Source organism: Zosterops lateralis (genome assembly GCF_965231275.1).
Source record: "Zosterops lateralis genome assembly, chromosome: 19".
NCBI lineage: Eukaryota > Metazoa > Chordata > Aves > Passeriformes > Zosteropidae > Zosterops > Zosterops lateralis.
In genome coordinates this window covers 2,930,844-2,953,026 of record NC_139779.1, presented here as the reverse complement: position 1 = coordinate 2,953,026, position 22,183 = coordinate 2,930,844, and the positions used below count along the sequence as shown (strand labels likewise).

Genomic DNA, 22,183 nt, shown 5'->3' with positions numbered 1-22,183 from the left:
AGTGATGGGCTTTTCTTGTTTAAATGATAATTAAGGTTTCAACTGATACCAGACACTGAGCAGGGAATAAACAGTGGCTGTTGCTGCTCAGGCTCCAAGAAATTAATGTTTGCAAATAGTGAAGTTAAAAATCCTGTCTAGCTGTTCAATTGAAAGCTAAGTTGTAATTATTGTAGAGCCAAAATTCAGATTTTTTTTTTTTCCTTAATACATTTTCCTAAAGCTCAGCCCAGTAAAAGTTTTCATGGTGCAAAGTTTAGCAACCAAACTCTATAACCCAGGACCAAATGTGAAAAATGGGACTTGAAGCTTTAATAAGTAGCATTTAACCCAACACAGCATTTTATTTTGAAGGAGTGAGTGAAATGCTGCTGATAAAACACTCTTATGCCTAAAAAAAACCTTCCAGTTTTTATAAATCACAGGGGTTAGAACATAAAGAAGAAATTTTGGTGCTTTTTTATGGTGATATTTTACTACAACCTCAAAGCTGTGTGAGCTCCCAGATTTCCATATAATTCCAATTTTTCACCACCCTAAACCAAGTTTATTACAACAAAAAACTTTGTATAGAAACAATATTGATATTCACCTTGTAAATAACAATGTTATTTTTATAAAGAAACTGAAAATTCTGCTGCACGAGTGGGGTGAACAAAAGTAAATTTAAATAATTTCACTGCTGTGCAGCAACCTCTTGATGATGTAAAATTGTTTTGCTGATGGTTTCTTGTGGTTTCTGGGTGATTTAAAGTTGAAGTAAATTCTGTCACCACTTCCTGCCGATAACCTCGTCTGGATCTGTTAAACTACAGAGCTTTTAGCACTGGGGAGAGAGGCTGGAAGGCTGAAAAATCTGCTGTTTGCTCTTTGCTGCTGCCTGGGGAAGGCAGGAGGTTATCTAAGAAAAGAAGAAGCTTAAACTAAGCCTTCAAAGCAGCCTCCTCTTGCAGCTGTCTAAAGATAACACAAACAAAACAACAACAAAAATAGCATTTTTCCTCTTTATTTAGTGTATTTAATAGCTGTTAACTACCCTATGCTTGAATCTTTGTTAGCAGCGTGTTTAAATTGTACCACGAGTGTAAAAAGGGGTGAAAAAAAATGTCATTTACTATTGAAAATCTGATTGTGGAATCCCTCAAACCCAGCTGGCAGCTGGTTCAGTAATGTGATCAGAGGGGTGGGCTCGGCTTGTGTGGAAGGAAAATAATTTATAGCACAAAAGTAGGATGTTATTTTAGCCACAAAAATTATCACAGCTAATGGAAATATTGCCTTATTCCTCCATGTGTTTAACATTTGAACCAGAACGTTGCCCTTATAGTTCCCAGGGATTACCAATTAAGGAATTCCGCAGTAAAATATCACTAAAAATTTGCTTAAGCAGAAGAACTGTTAGAACAAGAATAATCTCATAAAGCAAATATGTTTCAACCCTGAAGATGTAGAACTTTAATCCGTGGATGTGAGAAATAGACAGAAATAAAATATTAATTAAATATTTTTAATATTGGAAATGTCCAGAGCCAAATAAGAGAGTCCTTAACCATGTCAGGAGTGGAATGGGATGGACTTTAGGGTCACTTCTACCCCAAAACCATTCTGAGATTATTAAACCTGTACTTTACACACTGAATTATTGTTATTAGGGAATAAAAACGTGCAGGGAGAAGCCTTCAAATTACCTCCTCCTGAGCTGCTGGTGCTGCTGTGTTAATTACAGAGTTTTTAGGGGTTTAATTGGGGTTCACTGGGTGTGTGAGCACCTCTGCAGCTGTTGGGGTAAAAAAGTGTCAAGATTTCTGCTGGAAAAAAATCACAGCAGGGAGTGGGATGGAGATTTCTGGGAGAAATGTGGAATATCCTAATTTTTGCAATTTTTGGAATATCCTCAATTTTGCCCTGTGGCGTTTTGGAGAAGCTGGGTTGGTATTGGTGGATTTGAGGGGTTAATATTGGTGAATTTTGGGGTTAATAATAGTGAATTTGGAGGGGAAAAATTGGTGGGTTTTGAGGGTTAATATTGGTGAATTTTGGGGTTAGTACTGCTGGATTTGGGGGGTAATATTGGTGGATTTTGGGGTTAGTACTGGTGGATTTGGAGGTTAATAGTGGTGGATTTTGGGGTTAATAATAGTGAATTTGGAGGGTTAAAATTGGTGGATTTTGGGGTTAGTAGTGGTTTTGGGGGTTCATAATGGTGAATTTTGTGTTTAATGGTATATTTTGGGGGTTAATATTGGTGAATTTGGGGGTTCATAGTGGTGGATTTGGAGGGGTAATATTGGTGAATTTGGGGGTTAATAATAGTGAATTCGGAGGGGTAAAATTGGTGGATTTTGGGGTTAATACTGGATTTTGGGGCTAGTACTGGTGGATTTGGGGGTTCATAATGGTGGATTTTGGGGTTAATAATAGTGAATTTGGAGAGGTAAAATTGGTGGATTTTGGGGTTAATATTGGTGGCTCTTGGGGTTAGTACTGGTGGATTTTGGGTGTTAATATTGGTGTATTTTGGCGTTAGCAGCAGTGTATTTTGGGTCTCTGCTCTCCCGCCGCTCCCCCCGCACCCGCAGCGCCCACCGCACTCCGCTAATTACCGCCGCTCATTAACGCGCGCTAATTACCTGCACGGCTGAGAGGGGGGGAAAAGACGGAAACACCGCACAACCACAGGCTAAAAGTGATCACAGCTGTGCCCTTTCCCTGCACCGTGACCCCGAAACCCGAGAATCCCCGGGGGCGCGCATCCCCCGCGCCTCCTGCGCGCGGCCCCGCGGGCGTGCGCGGCCCCTTTAAGAGCCCGCGCCGCGTTTGTTGTGCGGCCGCGCGAGCCGCGCTCCCATTGGCCGCCGCCGCCGCAGCCGCTGCGTGCGGGGAGGGGGCGGGAGCAATGCGCCAGCGCCGCGCTCTGAATGGCTCGGTAAAAATGGGCTGCGGCCGTCCGAAGCCAATCAGCGGCGTGTTGCTATGTGCCGGCGGGTGTTGATTGGGTAGAGGAGGTGTCGCTCAGCGCTGGTAGGGGTATAAGGGGAGGGAGCAGGCGGCGGGCGGGGGAGGCGCTGTGGGGTCTGTGCCCGTCGGCGGCCGCCGCGCTCGGTCCGCGCCGGGACGCGCTCGGGGCGGCCGCGGTGAGTTGAGGGGCGGCACGGAGAGCGTGAGGGCGTGAGGGGCGAGCGGCCAACGAGGAGAAACGTCCCGGCCCGCCCGCCACGGGGCCGGGGCTGGGCGGCCGCGCGGAGCTGCGCCACAGCCGCGGCTGTGTCCGTGTTGTCCCCGTGTCCCCTCAGCTCCACCGGCCTGCGGATCCGGGGGACCATCCCCGGGGGGCTCCGTTGGGGTGGATCTGGGAGAGCCCTCGGTGCTGGTGGTGGGAGAGCGGGGCTGGGCTGGGCTGGGCGAGCGGCGGCCTTTGTGTGCGCGGCCGGGTGAGGGGATGAGGCGGGGGGCAACAGGTCCGGCCCAGAGGGGGTCGGTACCACCGGGCCCGGGATCAGCGAGAAAACACCGGGCGAGGATGAGGAGCGGAGACAGCCCTTCCTCACCACCCATTTCTCACCATAAACCCTGCAGGTGGCTCAGGGTGCGCGGGGGGCTCAGCTCGGGCAGTGACCCCGCGGAGCTGCAGCATCTTTTCCCCTTTGGGGACTCCAGGGCAGCAGCTCCGTTTGCTGTCAGCCCCCGGAGCCCCGGCCGTGCTCAGCTGTGGCTCTGCTAAAGCTGCCGTGGTGCCCGGGAGGGGCACAGGGATTGCGGGGATGCCCCTCCCAGGGCAGTTCTGGCACTCGGAGCGGCGGAACCGGGCGCGGGGTAAATTCAGCTGGCTCGGTGTTGTTGATAAGGGTGTAGCAGCTTCCTCTTTCTACAGAGCTCCGCCGAGGGCTCAGGGCTCGGGGCGGAGTGGTAACGGGGTTCTGCATCTCCATAGAAACTCCTGGGTTTGATACAGAAAGGACAGATGAGTTCGAGGTGATAGAAGTCGCTATGGGTCTGTAGCTTCAGGTTTTAATGCTGATTTTTGAAGTCATTTTGAAGTCAGATTTTGCTGTTTTGAAATGCTCCTGTTCAAAACGTGATTTTTTTTAACCTGGGTGGGAATAAAAGAAGTGGAATCCTTGCAGCCTTACCCTGCAATTTACTGGAGTGGCTCTGTCCTCACCTTATTTTCTGTCTTAGAAAACAGCCCGAGGAAGGCCTGTCAGAGCAGTGTTCCTCGGGTGCAGCTGGGACAGAGCACAGCCCCTGCCTTGCTGCCCCCTGCCTTGCTGCCCCCTGCCTTGCTGCCCCCTGCCTTGCTGCCCCCTGCCTTGCTGCCCCCTGCCTTGCTGCCCCCTGCCTTGCTGCCCCCTGCCTTGCTGCCCCCTGCCTTGCTGCCCCTGCCTTCCCCAGGGCCTGCCCCCTGCTCCAGATAAGGATTTTTTTTCCTAATGCGTTTATGGTTACTTAAAAGCTGGGCAGTGCAGGGAGGCCTGTGCTGAGTGAGAGAGGGTTGTAAACAAGCAGATACCGAGGGAGCAGCTCGCCTTGTAATCCGTGAGAGGATTCTGCCTGGAAAGGATGTGTTTTGTGACTTCATCCTCGCTGAGCACTCCCACTGATTTTTGTTCGAGATCTCGTCGTGCTGGATCCACGCCTCTGGTTCCTTGTAAACATTGTTTGCTGTGTAAGGGCAGTGCTGGAACACGGAATTGGGATGTTGTCCCTTTCACCCTGGATCCCTGGTTGTTTGTTTCCTGCTGAGAGCTGTGTAAAAGTGAGGGCTGTGCTTTGAAGCTGAGGTTGGGAATGCTGTAGGGACGACAGAGATGTTGTTTTGATCTGATGGAGATGTCAAGTGCTTCTCTTATTTATTTATTATTTTAGCTTTCTTTGCAGGTCTATCTTTCCCAGTGCCAGGATTGGAATAACTGGCAAAACAGCCCTTGAGCTCCCTCGTGTCCTCTGGATCCATAGATTCTGAATAAATGATTTCCTTTCTTTGCTGCTTGGTGTGTGCAGTTGAGTCAGGGTTGTGTTGAAGAAGACAGCATCCCTACCTGTAAATCCACATTCCCTCAAAGGCTCCTTGACTCATGGATTGAGTACCTGTTGCTGAGAGAGAGAGAATTTAATTAAGGAACTGGTCACTCTGGTGTAGGTCCTGGCTGGCAGCTTAGAAAGTTTGGATGTCCTTCATCTGGTGTGGTACTGCAAAAGCATTGCAGAGGAGTAAAAAAACCATTTATTTCTTGTTCTTGCATCACAGCCTTGCCTTTGCCCCTGTGTGTGGAAGGAGAGACACCAATAAAGCCAGGCTTTCATTGGGCTTTGGTCATTAACTGGAACAGCTTTGTTTGCTTGAGCTTAAGCAAAGTCTTCATTAGAGGCCAGCTGTGGAGTGCTGGATCACAGAGTGGTGGCAGGAATGGGGAAATTGAGAGTTCAGTTCCCTGGGCTGTTTGAGGCTGATCTGGATGTCCAGGATGCAGCAGAGTGTGTTTATTGCTTGGAAACCAGGACACACAGCTGCCTCTTCCCACTCCTTGATTGAGAACTGTCAGCTGGTCCTTCAGGATGTCCCCTCTTCTTTGTGCCTGTTTATTTGTAGGTCTTGTCTTTTAGATCTAATCACAGTAACTAATGGCTAAGGACAGGTTTCCTTTTCCCTCCAGAAGCCAAGGGGAGTCCATGGAAGAGAGGGATTATTCTAACTCAAAGATTTTTCATTTCTTTAGTACAGATCTTTAGCTGGTAAATCAGTGTCTGTTGGCTGTGTGATGCTGGTTGAGAATGTGGATTTCTTACCTTTGTCTTTTTATGGAGAATAAAAAGCCAACTTTCCAGGAGTGCTGTGCCCTGGACCTGAATCCTGTTCCCTGTAGCCCCGTTGGTCCCTGGTCTCACCTCCCTGGATTTTGGCCATCGCTTATCTCCAAACTTTGTTTCTGCCGTGTCATTTTGCCTTTTTGTCCCTATTTCTCAGGGTCTGTGGCTGTCCTGCACCCCATAAGCTGAATGTCCCTGATTCCTGTCTTTCTCTTTACTGGACAGCCCCATGTCCCAGGCCTGCCTGGGAGCATTTGCACCCTCTGATGTGGGATGTGTTGGCCATGGGGAGCAGCTCGGTCTCCGGAAGCGTCACTGGACTGGCCAAGCCACTTAAGGCTGCAGGAAATAACATAATTAATGAGACTTAGTTCTCCCACAATCTTGTACCTGACAATCTCAAGTCACTTGACAATGCTAATTAAAGCTAATCACGCTCCTCTGTTTTTAGTAAATAGCTATTAGCCCTGCTTCACTCTTGCTTTAACAAATGATAGTGCCAGGCACTGTGACTCACTGCAAGTTATGGGAATGCAACTTGGTGGAGCTGCCTTCCGGTCTGCTCACCGACAGGTCCATCTAGAGATTGGTTTTTTACACCTGCTCAGGTGTTGTGCTGACTCACAAAAATATATCACTTCTTTTAGACTCCTTTTTTTTTTTTTTTTTTTACTGCCATCATGATTTGTACAGAATGAAAGTCCCGCAGTCGAGCAAAGGTTACTAAAACACCCAAAAGCTGAGGATGCTTTGAATTTGCCCTTCAGAGAAGTTCTTGATCTGCTGAGAGGGAGGGAAGGCAGAGTGGTGTCACTTCTCCTGTTTCACATTGGCACCAGGAGGACAAAACGTAGCGTGGTGTGACCTGGGCATTGCCCAGCCCAGCCACGGAGCTCCAGAGGAAACCTCTGAGGTTTCACTGTTGAAATACAGCTGGGGCAAGATGTTACTAAAAACAGACTGTCCAGCATCACAAACAAAACAAACCAAAAAAGATGAGGTTAGTTATTAACTGTGGGGAAATAAGAAATCTTCAGGAGAATCCCAGAAACTCCCAGCTCAGACACGCGTCACTTCTGTCACAGAACTGTGTGAGGTGACTCAGTTCACCTGCCTTGGCAGCCTGGAGAGGATATCCAGGAGGAACTAATGACAAAACCTGGCAAGGCAACAGCTGACTTGACCTTCTTAAACTACATTCAGTTATAGAGTATCTGTCATGTGAAGATCCAAGCTCTGAATCCTCACCTGGCTTTGCCCCCTTGACACACAGCTCTGCTAAAGGGAAGTGAGAAGGATTGTGGCTGAAGTGCCACAGAGCATGGCCCTTGTTAATGCAGGGATTGTTGCATTAAAAGTGTTTCTAGCAGAGATGGGTCAGAACTCAGAAAAGAATCAGATGTACCAGGGTAGAAAATAAAGTCTCTGCCTGTCCTGTGACAGGTGAGCTGCTAGGAAAGGGTTAAAGATGTTCCTGGGAAGAGCCCTGTGAGCAGGTGGGGTTTGTGGGCAGGTGAAAACTTGGGAATTTGGCAAGTGGAGCTTGTAGTAGTGAGTCATGACAGGCAGCTCTAGCAGACCCTTCTTTAATGTCTTTGAGGATATTGGAATGATCTTTGCGATAGATAAACGTTCTCACTGTGTTCCCTGGCTTTATCAGGGAGAAATGGATGATCCATCCAGCAGGCCCAGGTAATTGAATCCTGGTCATACCTGCGTTTGCCAGAGAGGGAGATAATAAAGTGATCTGAGGAGCACCACAGCAAATGCAGTGATAGGAGATTTATTTGGACAGCCAGACTGTTTTGCAATTAAAGCAGATCAAGCTGAGAAGTCGGGATGATGAAAAGCGTTTCCATTTTGTCAGTAAATGATCAGTTGGCTGGGAAGAGCTTTTCCTTGCTGCCTTTAGTTCAGGTTGGTGATAGAATAGCCAGGCAAGGTCTTGTTTGGTGTTGTAAAATGCTGTGTCTGTGTGGTGCTGGCAAAGTCCTTGATCTGGGGCTCCAAATGTGACCTTCACCTTGAAGGTGGCTTTGTGCAGCATGAGGATGGGTCTGAAATGAGGAGCTGCAGCTCAGCTGATTCAGCTGCAGGACTCTTACCCCTTCCTGGGGCCGTGCAAAATGTAGAGGAGGAAATGGAGTCACTTGTGTGTTAAATTAGCCCAGCTTGCAGCTTTTATTTGTGGCACGAGTGGGATTTGCTGGTGGGAGCAGACGGAAGCTCTGCCTCGTTTGGAATCTTCTCCAGGCGACTTTTCCCTGCTGTGTTTGGTACCTCTGGAGTGGCCTCTGCTGGAATTGGGCCCTGGCTTTGGCTGGAGGGACCTGAAGGTGGCCAGCTCACAGCTGTAATCTCGCCCTGCTGCTCCTTATCAGCAGCACAGGCTCTTCTGCATTGCAAAGATATTGCTGCCAGGCAACTCGGGAGAGTGGGAGAGAATTCAGCCAGAGGTGTCAGTCATTCCTTGGAGAGGCTGAATCCTCCAGTCCCTGCTCCTGAGGTTTCAGAGACAGGCCTGGAAAAAGTAAAAAATTATAATCTTTCAATAATACCTTTAAATAAAAAAGAGGTTTAAAGGAACCTTCTGTAATAAACCATTGAGCCAGGTGATGTCTGTCCTAGCTTGCCCCGTGCCTTTTTCAGATGAAATTGTAAAGGAAAGGCTTTGATTAAAATATCCAGAATTGTTTCCTTTCCCTGCTCCCCAGTGCTGTCTGATGGTGCTTTGGGTCGTGGGGAGAGATGAGTGAGCAGTTCTGACACTGAGTGGTCCAAGCTCAGCCTTAGGCTGTAAAGAAACTCAGAAAATTCTCATTGTCACCTGCTCTCTGTAGTCAGGAGGCAGAAAGAAGCACCTCTGCACCATCTTCACTGAATCCTTTTAACTTGTTCTTTCCCTTTTCCAGTTGGCTGAGAGCTGGAATTCACACAGGGATTCCTGTTTGGAATGCAGGGGCCTTTTGGACTTCTTGTATTTGAGAACCTGAAAATGCCCTGGTGTGGGTTATTAAAATAAGTGAAACTTTTAATTTTGATTTAATCTCCAACTTGACAGAACCTAAATCAACTATGTAAAGAACCCTTTAAAATTTTTTAATATTAATAAATTTAATGAGGTTTTACTGGGTTACAGTGACAAAGCTACACAGACTTAAAATTTGAACCTGAAGTGAGTTTTAAAATTTTCTGTTTGTTCCTTTCAAGTTTCAACTCATTTTCCTGCACTTTCCAAATGACCTTTAAAGGAAGCCTGTCCATCACCCCAGGGGGGTTTGTTGTGGGGTGCTGTATCTGTTTTTGACAAGAAGAATAACAATAGACATGGAGTGATGGCCTTAAAGAGGGGGAAAAAAGCCACCAAACCCCAGCCTTTAAAAGGTGATTAATATAATCAGGCTGGCAGCGATGGCGGGGTTGGTGCCAGGAGCTGTTCAGCAGGATAACGCCGGGGTTTTTCCTGCCGGGCTGCCTGTGGAATGTGGAGCACGGCAGGTGCAGCAGGGTTGGCATCCTGCCCGTCCCGGATTCCCTGTGGCCGGCTGGAGAGCCTGGGATTGCCTCCTGCTGCTGCTGCTGCTGCAGCTCTTCCTGAGGCCCTCTAGTGGTTTCCTGGCTGGTGTCTGGAATGCTGTTTGCCATCAGCATCACCTTCATCCATCCCCTCCATCCCCTCCACCTCCCTTTATCTCCATCCCTCCATCCATCCCTCCATCCATCCCTCCATCCATCCCTCCATCCATCCATCCATCCATCCATCCATCCATCCATCCATCCATCCATCCATCCATCCATCCATCCATCCATCCATCCATCCATCCATCCATCCATCCATCCATTTCCCTCCATCCTCCTCCATCCACATCCCCCTCCATCCATCCCTCTTTATCCCCCTCCATTCATCCCCCTCTCCATCCATCCATCCATCCCTCCCTCCCTCCCTCCCTCCCTCCCTCCCTCCCTCCCTCCCTCCCTCCCTCCCTCCCTCCCTCCCTCCATCCCTCCCCCTTTATCCCCCTCCATCCCTCCCCTTTTTCCCAAAACCATGAAGTGCCTCCTCACAGTGATGAATAGATGACATCACTGGCTAGGAGTCACCCAGAGGTGGAAAAAAGTTAAATATTATTATTCATGTTGTAATTGTGTCCATGCAGCTGCTAAAAGTCAGTGCAGAGAGTTCCTGCTGGCTGTTTTCCATTTTTTCTCATGTTCTTTTCCTACTTGCAGGGTTTGGAGGATGAGCTGAGGTGTTAGAGAAGGACACTCAGGGATCAGTGTAGTGGTGCTGCTGCTGAGCTCTTTGCAGTGTCACCTTAGGCAGGGTTTGAAATTGGTGCATTTCAGAAACTTGATGCTGAAAAGGAGTGAAGCACGTTGTGTTCACCCATCTGCTGTTTCAGCTCCTTTCTTGGCTTTCCCTTGTGTTGTTCCCTGTTTAAATTCAGGATGCTCATCCTTCCACAAGGTACATCCCACCCTCCCACCTTCAGACGATCTGGTTCATCTTCCCCAGAGCTGTGGGTCTCCAGAACTGCCCCAAACCGGGATATTTTGTCACCATCAGAGTAGAAAATGCTTCTTTAGCAGTGCCAGGTGTCTCTGAGGGTCCAACACCTGACACTGATAACTCCTGTTCCATAGGGAAGCACAACAGGGCATCAAATTCCAACTCCAGTTAGAGACCAGCCTTCCTCCTTCAAGCTGCTTTAAGGAATATTAAGGCAGTTTTTTGTCAAGAAAACCCTGGTAAGTGGCTGAACTTAACTTGAGAATTTTCTTGGAATCCTGCTCAGAGCCTGGAGCAACCCAGGCTGCCACAGCTTAGACACAGAAAACTCTCCAAACCAAATTCCTCTTGTGCTTTCCTTGCTCTGGGGATCAGCACATCTCAAACTCTTTCTATATTAATGAGATTCACCAAAGGAGAAAGGTTGTGTTTCCAAATTATCCATTTCCAAATTATTCCAAAAATCCAATTCTGGGTTATTTCAGAGCTGCTGCAAACAGCTTTTTTTTATAGCATTTGTTATGTTCTAATAAGAATTTCACAGGCTGAAGTTTATCTTTAAAATCGAATAATCCTTAAAACAAACTCCCAGACCCAACAAACCTGTTGTTTGTCCTGTCACAGTGAACATTTGCATCCGAGCTGCATTGCAAATGGATTTTATTCAAAATTAGCCTTGTGTGTGATGGTTTTGTTCTCTGGTATATGGACTTGTACATGCAGTGGCCTCGTCTGGCAAGTGCTTGGCACAGACTTCCTCACCTTTTTTTTTATTTTTGTGTTTCCTGAATTGTTGACAGCTTCGTGTGGAAAGTGGGTGTTGGACACCCACAGGTGGAGGGTGGATTCTGAACCAAAAAGTTGCCCAAATGGCAAAATGTGTGTGGTGATTTTTTTTTTTCCCATCAGGAAGCTGATATCAAAACTCAGCAGGATAAATGCAGGACAGCCCAACTCACCCAGAGCAGGCAAGAAAAACATTTCAGCTGATTGTCTCACTGATAAACCCACAATAAATGGTGTTGGAAGCTTTCTCTTTAGAATCCCTTCCTTTTGTCCAAACCAGCTTTCTGACTTTTTGTGCATTAATTAACAGGCACGAATTTCTCTTCCTTTCCGTTGAATTGGGTGAGTGCATCCCAGAGATAAATTTCTCTTGAATGAGAAAAGAAAAATAATGGATGATGTTGTCGGTGACAGATACTCATCTCTCTGACAGTGCTAAATGATGATAAAGTGAACAAACCTCCTTTTGTTCTGCTCTAAAGTGAGTGGAATGACTCCACTGCTGCTGCCCACTGCCTGTGATGCTGCTGAACATGAACTCATCATTCTGAAAACCAGAGGCACAGCCCAAATTCATCCTCCTGCCTTTGTTCTGCAGCAGAACGAATGCACTGTTAGCTGGTAATTGTCTCCTAATTCAAATGTAGTTGTCATTAGGACATGAAAAATCCAAGGGGTTGGGTTTTGCATTGCTGGGAGCCACTAAATCCATTTCAAAATGATATTTAAGACAGAAATTGGTCCTTACAAGCTGCTGGCTGTGCTTGTAGGGTATCAGAATGCATTTTCCTGTAGGTTTTCCCTCCTCTTCCTCACTTGGATATGAGGACAGAGCTCTTGGTAGACAATGCACATGTGAAAGTAGTGTGTTGATAAATTGTAGCTGCCATAGCTGAGCTTATCTGAAGTTTTTATTCAAGGCATTTTCTTAACAAGGCTTCCCACCAAGATCTTGGCTCACAAATCTTTATTCTCTGCCCTGCCTGAAGCAGAGATGGAGTTTGCCTTCTCAGCACAGCCCTGAGAACAGGAATTGCAGTTCCTCTGATATCATCTCTCCTGATTTTTATTTTTTTTTGTCTGCTTTTAAAAGGTCAAATGTTTTTTGCTGATGTTCAGTGTGTTATGAGGTCAAATAAATGAATGCTCATGAACTGCTTTTTGCAGAAAGCTGTGTGCAGCAGATAATTCCTGTGTGTGTTCATTGCTCTGTCAGATAAATGCAGCTGTAGTATTTCCTGGTTTATTCATTGTTCTGGAGCATTGATGCTTAGCAGGTCTGGACAGAGGGGTCAGCAAATAACAAATTAAAGGATTGCTGTGATATTATTGTGGTTGGGCTTTATTTATCTCTGCACTGGGCTCTGGGGGAGCCTGTGGATTACCTCCTCCAGGAAAGGAAAGTTTGGCATGGCAGGATGGAAATGGCAGAAGTGGTGATCAATTATTTTATTGATCCATGCTGAAGCGAAGGTGAGAGGGGACTGCACCATTTCATTGCAAATCAAGTCTAAGGTTTAGACAGAATCAGGATTCTCATTCAGGGATCAAGTGAAGTGATTGCCAGCCCTTCCTTGTGCTTTCCTGCAGGTGCTCTGTCCAAGGGATGTCTCCAGACAGAGCTTGGGATCCAGTTTTATGTGGCCCCAGGAAGGGCACACTTGGTCTCTTGCTGCCCTGCACCTGGAGGATCACAGATTTCAGGTTCTGGGATCCCTTAGGGCTGGGATAAAACACGTCAGCTGCTCAGTCAGGGCATTGGAATTTGGGGATGGTTTTGTATCAGCAGAAAATGAGCATTCTGCTTTGGTTTACATTTGATTTCTACCCTCGAGCAAATTGAGGCTGCAGTCCTTGAGTGCTTCTCACCTTGGATGGGAAAACAATGCTGACTAAAGCAAAACTCACTTCTGACAGAATTCTGGTGCACACAGAGAACTGGGACAGAATACAGGTGAAGACTGATTTATCTTCCTTCTCTGATGAGTGTAAAAGGCAAATCTTGCTGAAATCCAGAGCTGCAGCTGTGGAGCAGCCAGTGCCCAGCCCTTAGCAACTGGCCAGGTAAATTCCTGGCAAAACCCCATTTGGACTGGGCAAGAGAGGGGTGAGTTCCTCACAGGCTGGGAAATGAACCCTCCTGTGTCAGGACGGGTCCTGCTCAGCTGTGGCTGTAACTTTAATTGGAAAAGGTTGATCTGATCAGTTGGTATTTGCAAAAAGCTTTAGGAAACAAGCGCTGCTGTGGAAGTGCTGACTGTTATGATGGTGATAGATATGCTTTATCAGCAGTTTGCCTGATGAGCAAGATGCCTTTTTCCCATTTGACTGTGAGGGAGCTGCCTCCTGGAGAGCAGAAGAAAAATATTTCAGAAAAAAAAAAGGGGAGAAAAAATGGGTGTCCTGTTGTTTTGCTGGATTCTGCCTCCTGTTGAGTGCTGTGTGTGGTCATGGTCTCCCTGGCACCAGACAGAGGGAGAAGGGTCTATTTAGAGGAGCAAGGAATGGCTTCACACTGATAGAGAGGAAGTTTGGGGGAGGTATCACCAAAAAATCCTTCCCTGTGAGGGTGGGGAGGCCTGGCACAGGGTGCCCAGAGCAGCTGTGGAAATGTCCAAGGCCAGGCTGGACAGAGCTCTGAACACCCTGGGACAGAGGAAGGTGTCTCTGCCCATGGCTTGGAGACCTTGAACCTGCTTTATCAACCATGACAAGGCTTGGGGAAAGTTTTTGAGGATGCCTAAGATGTCATTCCTTGTTTTCTTTATTTTGGGGGTGGGTGGTGGTGGGGAAATCAGTATTGTTCCATGTTTGACACACAAAGTGCAGGCTCAGAAGCTGCAAATATGAGTAGAATCACATGTTTTATGGAAAGGCAAATCCTCCTGGGAGGAGCAGCCAGAGTTCATGATTAATTTGTAGAGCATGCATGCACGCCATGGATCCAGGAGGGAGGGGAGCTGCTTCCTTTTCACTTTCCCATCCTCAAAAAGGAACATTTGTAGCTGGTAAAGACTTTTATAGGTGTGGGATCTGAAAACTCCATTTCTGGCAACAAAAAAAAGAGACCCAGACTTGAGCTGCCTTGCAGGTGCTGTCAGATGATGTTGGAGTGTGAAATGGTGTTTCCATCCTGAATAAGGTTTTTAACTGTCTCTTGCTATCAGGAGTAGTCTTCAGAGGCTGTGCCTTGCTTTGGCTGCTGTCAGATGTTCAGATAAAAAAAAAATAAAATACTGGAGTGCAGTTTATAGAGTAGTTTTTACCTTCAGAGCTTGCAGGGAGTTATAAAGGAGAGTGTAATGACGGAATCCTGCATTTCCCATGTGGAAAGTAGGGCAAAATGAAGAGAAAAAACTGGTTTGGTGACTCATGGCAGTAGCTGGTGGCTCAGAAAACCCAGATCCAGCTCTCATTTTTTCCTGTGGATTTCTGGGGTGTCACAGCAGTGAGTCACACAGGGGACAGCAGGGCTGGCTCTGCTCCCCGCTTTCTCCCTGGGCTGGCAGAGCCCGAGGAGTTCCCCAGAGGGGTTTGGGAGACAAGGCTTGATGGAAATCACCTTCGCACCTCTGCAGTCATTTCCAGAGCTGGAAGAATGAGTGGAGATAACAGCAGGGAGGTGTGAGGGCAGTCAGCAAGTGAATAAATATCTGTGCTCCTGATCTAATCCTCAGGCATCACTCCTGTCTCCTGTTCCTGAATCCAACCCTAAATCCCCCCAAGGGCTGGGACAGTCGAGCTGAGTGTTGTGTCTGTTTTCCACCGCAGGTTTCTGTGCAATCCCCTCCTTCCCGTGCCCAGATCTGTTCGTGTGGAGCCTCAGCAGCGTGTGGAGCCTGCCCCACACACCCATCCCCTGCCAAACCACGGCCTTTACCTGCGTGTTCCGGTGTTTCCCGTGCGACCCGTCCTGCGGGAGCGCCTCCTGGGCCACCCCCGAGTTCAGCCAGCGCTCCGTGGCTCCAATGGTGAAGATGACAAGGTCCAAGACTTTCCAGGCATATCTGCCTTCGTGCCACAGGACCTACAGCTGCATTCACTGCAGGGCTCACCTGGCCAACCACGATGAGCTCATTTCCAAGGTAGGTGCTCCCTGGAGCAGATGTTGCACATCAGTGACTGTGGAAGTGCTCCAACCTCATCCAGCTGCCTTTTTCCTTGGAAAACGGATCTATTTGTGAGCTGCTGGTTATGTTTTAGCTTTTTGAGGTCTTTCACCATCACAAGTGCAGAGGCTGGTACTGATCTCTTCACTCTTGTAGGGAGGGAATGGCTGGAGCTGAGTCAGGAGAGGTTTAGTTGGATATCAGGAAAAGGTTTTTCCTGAGCACTGCAAAAGAGGCTCCCCAGGGTTTGGTCACAGCACAAAGTCTGTCTGAATTCAAGAAGCATTTGGACAAAGCTCTCAGGCACAGGGTGGGATTGTTGAGGTGACCTGTGCTAGAGTCAAACTCAGTGATCCTGATGAGTCCCTTCCAACTCTTGAGGGGTGTTGGGACAAGCTAAATTAAAAGCTCTCAGAGGCAGTAAGTGTTTTAATGCAGAAGGAGCAGGCCAGTAAGAGGAGCTTGTTCTGAGGTTTGGTGTAAAGTGAACTTCCCCAGTGTCTGCTGGAGCCTGCAGTGCCTGGCTGTGCTCAGGCATCGAGTTCCCAGGTCTCGGCTGCCTTGGAATAACTGTTCCGTAAAGTTTGTTCAGCTTATAAAATCTGTGTTCAGAAAAAACAGGCACAGCCAGAGATTTATGAGCTGAGCTGAGTGGAAATGGTGCTGTGAGCTCTTGTGTGTGCAGCTTGAATAGTTCAGCTTCTTGGAGCAGCCTGGAAAGGCTGGGATCACCAGGGACAGAGGAGCTGTGCCCCTTGGGAAGGGGTTTGAAATGTAACTGTAGCAGCATCTTTGCCCTGGAGGTGAAATTGCTTCACCTTTTGGGCCAGCTGGGTGACTCCAGCCTCCTGTGCCCAGTTGAGATGGGGCAGTGACTCCCTGGATTTTTATTTGGTGCCCTGGATTTTTGTGTTGGGACACAGAAGGTGCTTTACTGGCTGAGGAAAGAGACTTGTTTTACCTGCTGTTTTTACAGTAGATTAGAGTTTGTGCTCTGCTTTTGTTTCTTGACACAGCTGGTCCCCAGCCAGGGAAAAACAAGGCTGTGCATTCCCAGTGCTTTCACCTTTGATGCTTCCTTCCCCTCCTTGTTCCATGTCCATGCTCCAATGCAGCCAGCCTTGCAGGTTAAGTAGCTTCCAGCAGGGCAATGCCCAGTGCTGCCAACTGCTTGGAATTTGAGTTTCTAGCCCAAGGCAGGCAGAAACTGCCCAGGAATGCTGACTGCTAAAATATGGACAGGAGAAGGAAAGGAGGGAAGCACAATGTGACTTCTGGAAGTGTTAACTCCAATGTGCTCTGGGATCTGCTCCTTCTAAAAGTTCATTCTAGACCACGGTGTAAATTAATAGTTGGGGCCACATAGATGGTGGAGCCACTAGCAGGTCGTGGAATTTGAATGCAAAGGGTTTGGGGTTTCAGGGTTTTGTTTCTCAGGGTTGTAAACATGAATAAAAACACATTCTTTGTGTAATTGGGAACCTTATAAAAGTAGTTGTGCAATCGTGGCTTGTACAAGTGGCTGTTTGACAGAACAGAAGGGCAGTCCCTGCCTCAAGGGGCTTCCAAATGTGGAGGAACTTTCCCAGGCAAACTTAAATAGTGGCTTTTTTATCTGTTTGACTTCAGTTTGCAGAAGGCCTGGGGGGAGATGTTTCAGTTCTTTCATCACAGCCTTAATGTTCACATCCCTGAACCAGGCACTGCAGTTGTGGGGCTTTTATTTTTCCACATGAAAACGTGGCAGAGGGAAAGGGAGGAACGAGGATGGAAAAGGGAGATTCTGGAAGAACAGGAACATTCCTCAGGCTGTGCTGCAGCTCATCCTGAACCTGACTGTGCCCCTCAGATCCAAACAGCCCAAATGACACCAGCCTTGGGAACATTTCCCACAAGACAGGCTTTTATGTAACAGCAGGGTGCTGGTGATTTGCCTCCATGAAATGAATCCCTCTGCTCATTTTGCCCTGAGCTGTGCAGAGACCACACCAGAGCTGGGCTGCTCTGCACTCCAGGAGTTTTTAGCTCCTTTGGAGGCTCACAAGTCGCAGCACTGGCTTGAGCTGTTGGATGAAACACAACTGGAGCTGAATCTGTGTCAGTCCATATTTTCATTTCCTCCCCATCTCCCAAGTCTCCCCTCCCAGCCCTTCAGCACCACTGTTCACTTAATTCTGCCTTCAAAGTGTTCTGCCAGCACCAGGTATCCAAAACTCTGACAAATCTGCCTTGGCAGGGCAGTTTTTGCTCCCTTCTCTACTTCAGGAAAACCTTGTGCTTTCAAAAAGGTAGAAGGTTTCTCAATAAACCATTTCTATTTAAAGAAAACAATCGATGCTGAGGCTTTTAAGAAAATCCAAAGCTGTTACATGAAGCCAGTTACCAAAATGTTGCTTACTTGGCCTTTTATCTCCTGCAGCCTGAGGGAGAAAGTGGTTTAGTGGGTCTGATTTTGTAACAAGATCTAAATTGTAGGTTGGACCGTCTGGCCAAGAAAGGCCTTATTGACTTAGGAAATATTAAGGTGATCAGATAAATTGGGTGGAGTGAGTAGTTTTTCCTTTCTGTGTTCCTTTGGTGTCTGGCTTAGCATGAGTGGAGGTTCTTGTTCCCTTGGAGCAATGCATCATTTAAAAGGCTGTGCCAAATTTAGTACATACTCTTGTTTCACTGCTTTTTCCAGTGCCTAAGTGGGCTGAGGCTTTGGGAACTCAACCCTGCCCTGCAACAGATTCTTGTGTGACCTTGAGGAAGTCACTGGATGTCTTTGTTCCTCCTTTTTCCCCCACTACCTGAAATTTTGCTGCTTTGTCCAGTCTGCTTGGAAGATTTTGGAGCAGGTCCTGTCTGCTCCTCCAAATTAGTACAGGGTGTCCCAATCCTCCTTGACTTTAATGTGAAAACAAAATCACCCTGCCAGGCAACTGTACTTAAAAAGTATATTTGAATGCCAAAAAAATAAGTGAAAGGTACTTCTTGTTACAGGCACAACGTCCCATGGCTTTTAGAATGTTTAAGAAAAAATATATATATTCCATAATCAATGTCTCCAGGAAGGAGACACAGGAGGGGTTTTTTGACAAAATGTGCCTTTTACATCATTTTCTAGTGGGGCCTGAGGGGAACAGCCAAAAAAACCAGACATTTAACAAGGTAAAGTTAAACAAGTTTCTCCAGCTGGCAGAGGTGGTGCTGATTTCTACCTGCTCTGAGCTATTCCAGCTCTTTCTGTTGGGATCCACATGTACTTGGTGCCATTAAACGAGGATGGGAACAAGAGCAGAAAGATCCAGGCCAAAGATGCCACTTAAGTGTCTTGGGTGCTGATTTATTTTTGTGCAATGTGAGCAGTAATTCAGCAGAAACAGGCCCTGATTATGGAAATATGTGGAAAATGTCTTGTAGGCGTCCTGCAGTTTCTTCTTTTTTATTTTTCCTTTCCATGAATTACTGTGATCCAAGTGCTAAACATTACTCAGGGATGGATCCTCTGAAGTTAGCCCGAGGCTTGCCGGGGAAGTTTAATGTTTTCCTTTGATGTCTGCATGGAACCTCTGCTGAACATGAATGGGAAATTCTTCAGCACAAAAGGCTGCAGCTCCTCCAGGCTGAGAATTCAGGGGAAAATCGAGAGGACTCCTGTGTGCCCGACTTTCTCTTCTGGGGGTTGTTAATGAGGCAGCACTTAGAAGCTCTTTTTTGATCTTCTCAGTCGGGACTTGGGAGGTTTATCAGGAAAATTCCCTCCCAGTCCTTGTGGCCTCTGTTTTTCCTGACTGCTGCAGCCTGAGCCCGGTGGTTCAGCAGCTCCTGGTGAGATTTATGGCTCGCTGAAAGCAGCAAACTTTGCTCTATGTGGTAACTGGAAGATCTAAAAAGGATTTGAGGCTTTGGTGCTTCTGCAGAAGTTGTGGATGAATTCAGCTGCTTGGAACCATTTGTTGTATCACATACAGGTGAAAGCAGCAACAGTTGATGTGTTTTTTGGTTTGGCCCTTTGCTTTTCTTTCCTTTTTCTTTCTTTCATGTGGACAAGGCAGTGTTTAATGTTCTTTAAGGCTTTACTTGTCAGGAACCAGCTGATATTTGTAGTTCAGTTCACTTGGAAGAGGTGAAGTTATTTGCTGGGTGGGGGCAACATGCACATAAAGTAGAACAATAAATTTAAAATTACAACGTGGTAATCTTTAACCTAATGGAAAAAGAGGCATTTAGTGAGTGTCCAAGACATGTCTGATGGAAATCCTGCATTTCCATCATAGGAAAAACCAGTGTATGAGGTGAGATGGGTATTCCCTTCTTAGTTTTCACTACACAGGTTTTATTCTTGCTTTAAAGTAGATCTTGTTCCTTCCCAAATATGAATTTAAGTTCCCAGCTCCAGAGTAATGAACTCCTAAGGCCAGGAGGAGCCATCACATCATCACACCTGACCTCCTCTGGGCCATGGGCCAGTGCATTTCACCAGGATTGCAGCAATTCTTTCAGGAAAAGCATTTAGTCTCCATTTGAAGACTTCAGGAGGGGAAATTCACTGCTCCCTTTGGTCATTTTTTTTCTTCCCAGTGGTTAATCATCCTTACTATTAAAAATCAGAGACTTTGAATTTAGATTTCTCTGACTTGTGCTTCCCATCATTGGCCATTATTTTATTTCTTTTGCCAATAAAATACATCTCCAATCCCTTTACTCCCCTCCCTATAAAAGATCTGCAGTAACCAAAGTCGCTCTTGATCACTTTTTGCACAGACTAAACACATTCAGCTCTGTCATGGTGCAATCTGATTTTTTCCAGTTACACCTAATTTTTTGCAGTTCTCTTCTACATTTTTAGAATTTTAATATCTTTTTTTGAGGGCTGGAAACAGAGCTTGCTCTCATTGTTGCAGCCTCAGACTCCTCTGCAGCAGCCTCTTTTCAGCTCACACATTTCATAATTGTATCAGTCTCACTGGCTCAGCACTGCATTAAAAAAAAAAAAAATCTTCTGTTCATTTATTTGCTGCGAGCTCTTCATGCACCAGATTTATCAATTTTTATGCACATTTCTAGAAGCTGTCCAGTAGCTTTTGGATCCTGCTTTCCAAAGCTCTTGTTCCCTAATGAATTTGCCACTTCCAGGCATTATTCAGAGCTTGCTCTTAATTGCAAGTATTAGAGTTCAAGCAGTAAGTGATAAACAGCAAAAGCAGCTCCGGGAAAAGTCATTAAAGAGTTTTTTGAGTTTCTCATTTCACTGCTGTGAACGTGAGGGGGAGAAGGCACCTTGTAATTCTTGGCTTCCATGAGGTTTAAAATGAAATGCAGGTCGAGAGGATTTCGGTGCTGGAGTAGAACAATGTGTCATCAAAGCTGTTCAATGGCCCTTTTCCTCCTGACTTTTCCAGCCAAATCCATCCCCAGAACCCTTTTCCAGGCAGGGAGAGGGAGAGCAAGAGGCTCTGAGGTTGTTATTTGAGGAGGGAATAAACAAACACAAACCACTGCCCTTTGCAGGGAAACGTCAGGATGTGAAACTCGAGCCATGTAATGAGAATTTGTGGTGCCCCATTCCATAATGCAGCCACCAAAATTAGATCCTTCTGTCCCCTGGAATTGCTTCCTCTGGGATTTACCCTACAAGTGTTCCCTCAGATCCTGCTCTGTGTCCATAATGGGATTGAAAAAGAGTCAGGATCAGGTTGTTTTATTTATTTAGGATATGGTTGTTTAATAGGAGCCCAAGGTAATTTGTACCTCCTTGCATAATTGTGTTTATGCAGCAATTAAGTGCTGTGTGATTTTTAAAAATATTTCATTCTGTTCCAAAAAAAAAAAAAGAAGGAAAAAGGTAATAAATCACAAGAGTTTAGAATTCCCTGTCAAGGAGGAGGAACAGGGTAAAAATGGATTTTTCTAATCCATCACTTTCTTCAAGGAAACAGCTCTCCTTTCATCTGCTGCTTCCTCTGCCTTAGAATTGATGACCTGGGCATAAATAAAATATTGTTCCCATTTATTATCCAGGGAGCTGCCAGGGACGAAGGACAGTTGAATTATCAGGGTTTTTGCTGCAGCTGCTGCAAACCCTGAACAACTGGAGCTGGGGAGGTCTGAGCCCTCCTGGGAGTCTCAGCTGGAAAAGGAGGGAATTCCAGCAGAAATCCAGGGTTTGCTCCTAGGAGGAGCTGCCCTGGGAATTTCCCTTGCAGGTGTGTGGTTTTAATCTGATTTATCCTTGTTAGAGCAGCCCAGGAACAACCCAGAGCTCTGGTTTTAATCTGTAATTTAATCACACAAAAAATACGGTGGTGATGCAGGGGGGGCTTTTCCCACCTGCTGCCTTTGGGGAGAAGAATCTCTGAGGATAATTTCTATTTTAGAGTGGCAGGAAATGCTGTCTGAGGGTTTCACGTGTGCTTTAGGGGAGCTGTTGTGTCTGGCAGGCAGCAGCACATCCCTGCAGGAGTCTGTGCTCTGCAGTTTTCCTCATCCTTGGGATGGGCAAGGATTGGAGCTCAGGCAGACAAGGAAACTCCACCCAGAGTCTCTTCTCTTCGAATGCAGAAGAATTACATTAATGTTGGATATTTCACATTCATGATACTTCAGTATTTTTTGGGAATCTGGTGAAAATGAGGATTTTTCTTGGCTCCAGCACCCAGAAATGTGAGAGGATGAGAGAATCTCCCTTTGAAAACCAAACTGGACCAAAAAAGTCCTTATTGAAAAAAAAAATTAAATTAAATAAACCAGTCTTTAAATTTGCAGAAGAAACACATTACATTAATGTTGGATACTTCATGTTCACGATACTTCAGTATTTTCTGGGAATCTGGTGAAAATGAGGGTTTTTCTTGGCTCCAGCGCCCAGAAATGTGATGAGAGGATGAGGATGAGAGAATCTCACTTTGAAAACCAAATTAAACTGGACCAAAAAAGTCCTTATTGAAAAAAAAATTTAAAAAAAACCATTCTCTAAATTTGCTTG

General features: G+C 46.4%; 1 protein-coding gene across 3 annotated transcripts in view; it reads left to right on the top strand.

Annotated features, from left to right (window-relative positions):
• Window positions 1–3,060: 3,060 nt before the first annotated feature.
• YPEL2 (yippee like 2) overlaps window positions 3,061–22,183 on the top strand; it is a 33,753-nt gene continuing 14,630 nt past the window's right edge. For 2 of the 3 annotated variants that reach the window (XR_014591391.1, XM_083875063.1), the window contains exons 1-2: window positions 3,061–3,134; window positions 14,876–15,189. Coding sequence is in view for 2 of the 3 variants with exons in the window: in XM_083875063.1 (XP_083731189.1) it covers window positions 15,073–15,189 (117 nt within the window). In the remaining variant the exon portion in view is untranslated. Of the gene's footprint in view, window positions 3,135–11,721; window positions 11,726–14,875; window positions 15,190–22,183 lie in introns of those variants that run through there. The other variant, XM_083875064.1, reaches the window with a different exon arrangement.